The sequence below is a fragment of the Trypanosoma grayi genome, assembly GCF_000691245.1.
Source record: "Trypanosoma grayi strain ANR4 Tgr_1546_V1, whole genome shotgun sequence".
Classification (NCBI taxonomy): domain Eukaryota; phylum Euglenozoa; class Kinetoplastea; order Trypanosomatida; family Trypanosomatidae; genus Trypanosoma; species Trypanosoma grayi.
The window spans coordinates 1-2,883 of record NW_008827164.1 but is presented as its reverse complement, the minus strand read 5'-3'; the positions used below and the strand labels follow the sequence as shown (position 1 = coordinate 2,883).

Here is a 2,883-nt window from a genome sequence, read left to right as displayed (position 1 = left end):
TTTTTTTTTTCTTTTGATATGTTGGGCGCTCGTGATGAATGTGACGTCCGGTTCCAGCAGTTCCGTTGGTATAAGTTTATTGTCCCCGGTTTGGCCAGCGGGGCGTGCGTGAAGCGGTTGGAGACAGCGCTTGCCGCTGTGGATGGTGTTGCTGTGGTTGATGTGAGCGTCAGCGTGGAGAACGGATTGCTTGCGGTGCAGACGCTGTGGACGGAGGAGAGTGCAGAGGCCAGCCTGCGCGACGCCATTGTGTCCGTCGGCATCACCGTTGTGGACTCTTCGGTGCCGGCGGAGCAGAACTTTCTCATTCTGGGCATGTCGTGCGCGTCGTGCGCGGCACGAATTGAGTCGCACGTGGGTCGTTTGCCGGGCGTGAAAAGGGTGACGGTGAACTTCGCGGCAATGAGCGCCCATGTTGTGCACGATGCGCTGCTGCTTTCGCAGAAGGACTTAATCAATGAAATCGCGGCCATGGGGTATACAGTGACACCGCGCGCGATGCCACTGAACGCGTCGCTGTCGTCCGACAGTATGATAAGCGACGCGGTGCAGTTGTTGGTCGGCGGCATGTCGTGCACGTCATGCGCTGCGAGAATCCAGTCGTGTGTGCGGCGTCTGGACGGCGTGAAGGACTGCAGCGTTAATTTCTCAACAGGCGTTTGCGCTGTGAAGCTTGATAGCGGAGAGGCTCGCGACCGTGTCGAGAAGCTCATTGAATCGTTGGGGTACACGGTCGCCCCCATCAGCAATACAACGGATGCGGCGGTCATCGAGCAGACAAAGGAAGCCCTTGAGCGGACACGGGAGATCGATGACCATAGGAGGCGGTTTGTCGGAGCCGCGGTGCTGGCAACGCCGTTGGCAGTGGTCATGTTGATGATGGCAACAACGCATGTTCTTGACGACCATGGTACAATGATGTTAGTGGACGGCATGCAGCTGGGAGTCACGACGCCAATTGTTTTTTACTACGGTTCGGGTTTTTTCACACGAGCTTGGCGGAGTCTTTTGCGTAAGACGTTTACCATGGACACATTGGTCGCCATCGGCACTGGGTGCACATATTTCTACTCGCTTCTAATGTGGATTGTCAATGTACTAACGCGGCGCCATATGGTGACCTACTTCGACACCGCTGGCATGCTGCTTGCCTTTATGCTTCTTGGACGTTACCTTGAGGCGCGCGCCAAGCGCAGCACGAGCGATGCATTGATTGAATTGATGAGCTTAGTACCACCTGTTTCAATCATAGTGATGCCGCAAGGAGATATGGTAGTGCCGTCGTCGTTCGTCAAGAAGGGCATGCAGGTTCGTGTGCTGGCAGGTGACCGCATACCTGTGGATGGAATTGTTGTGGAAGGGATGTCGGATGTAGATGAGCAAATGGTGACAGGCGAGGCGGTGCCGAAGGCGGTTAAGCCAGGGACAGAGGTGATTGGTGGAACCACAAATATGACAGCGATGCTGGTGATACAGGCGAACAAGATCGGTGAGGAAACTATGCTGTCCCAGATTCTTCGCGTGGTGCAAGAGGCGCAAAACAGCAAACCTGTCATTCAGCGAGTTGCTGACCAGATTGCAGCATATTTTGTGCCATTTGTCGTTTGCTTCTCTCTGCTGGTCTTCATAACGTGGATGATTCTTGGCGTCCTCAACGCATACCCGCCGGAGTGGCGCAACCCCGAGGAGTCGTCAGTGCTGTTTGCGTTCAATTTCTTCATCGCCTCTGTTGTCGCGGCGTGCCCCTGCGCGCTGGGGCTTGCGACGCCCACCGCCATCATGGTTGGCACTGGTGTCGGTGCAAAGAATGGTGTGTTGGTAAAGTCTGGAACAACTTTGGAGGTGGTGCGCCGATCGAACTGTATTGTGTTCGACAAAACTGGAACGATAACAAAGGGCAAGCTTCAGGTCGTCTTCAAGGAGTTTCGATGCGACGATGTCGACGTCGACGCCGACGCAGCCATCAAAGCGGTGGGGGCCGTGGAACAGCAGTCCAAGCACCCGGTCGCCAAGGCTGTTGCCGCCGATATTCTCACCGCCACTGAAAACACGTTGTATGAGGTGGTCAGCTCGAAGACCTACGGCGGCCTGGGCGACGAGGCTGTTGTGCGTCGCAGNGATACCGGGCTGCAACTAAAAGTACACGTCGGAAACCTGGCACTGATGCAGCAGAGTGGTGTCCAGGTGCCGTTGGCGATTCGGCGCACCGCGCAGCGGCAAGGCGATCTGGGGAGGACCACGGTTGTTGGTGCAGTGGATGGTGTTGCAATGCTTGTTTTTGCGCTTTCCGATGAACCTAAGGATGAGGCAGTTGGTGTCATCCGCTTCCTCCAAAAGCAGCACATTCGTGTCCTGCTTGTTACGGGAGACAACCGCAACGTTGCAGCACACGTGGCCAGTGCAGTTGGAATACCGCTACAAGACGTGTATGCTGAAGCCCTCCCCACCACAAAGTCCGGTATTGTCCGTCAGTTGCAAGCAGAAGGACAAAGGGTCATTTTTGTCGGTGATGGTATCAATGATAGCCCCGCACTGGCGCAGGCGGACGTCGGCGTCGCCCTTGGAGCAGGAACAGAGATCGCCATTGAGGCGGCTGACGCAGTACTTGTGAGCAATACTCTGGTTGACCTCCTTAACCTCCGAGCCCTTTCCACCGTCACCGTTCATCGCGTGTACGGCAATTTTGTGTGGGCATTCAGCTACAACCTTGTCATGCTGCCACTAGCCAGCGGTATGTTCTACCCCATATTGCACCTACGGCTCCCGCCTGTAATTGCAGGTGCGGCGATGGTGCTCTCAAGTCTAAGTGTGTTGTTGTCTAGCTTATCACTACGCTGCTTTTCCCCATACAGACAAGACGCGTTTATTGACAACTGCTAAGCA

General features: G+C 55.4%; 1 protein-coding gene across 1 annotated transcript; it reads left to right on the top strand.

Moving 5' to 3' along the window:
* Positions 1 to 315: 315 nt before the first annotated feature.
* Positions 316 to 2,880, top strand: DQ04_15461000 (putative copper-transporting ATPase-like protein; the record flags this gene model as incomplete). Its single annotated transcript, XM_009317315.1, has 1 exon — positions 316 to 2,880. One exon carries the CDS (start codon positions 316 to 318, stop codon positions 2,878 to 2,880), a length of 2,565 nt encoding a protein of 854 aa, XP_009315590.1.
* Between the last annotated feature and the right edge of the window lie 3 nt (positions 2,881 to 2,883).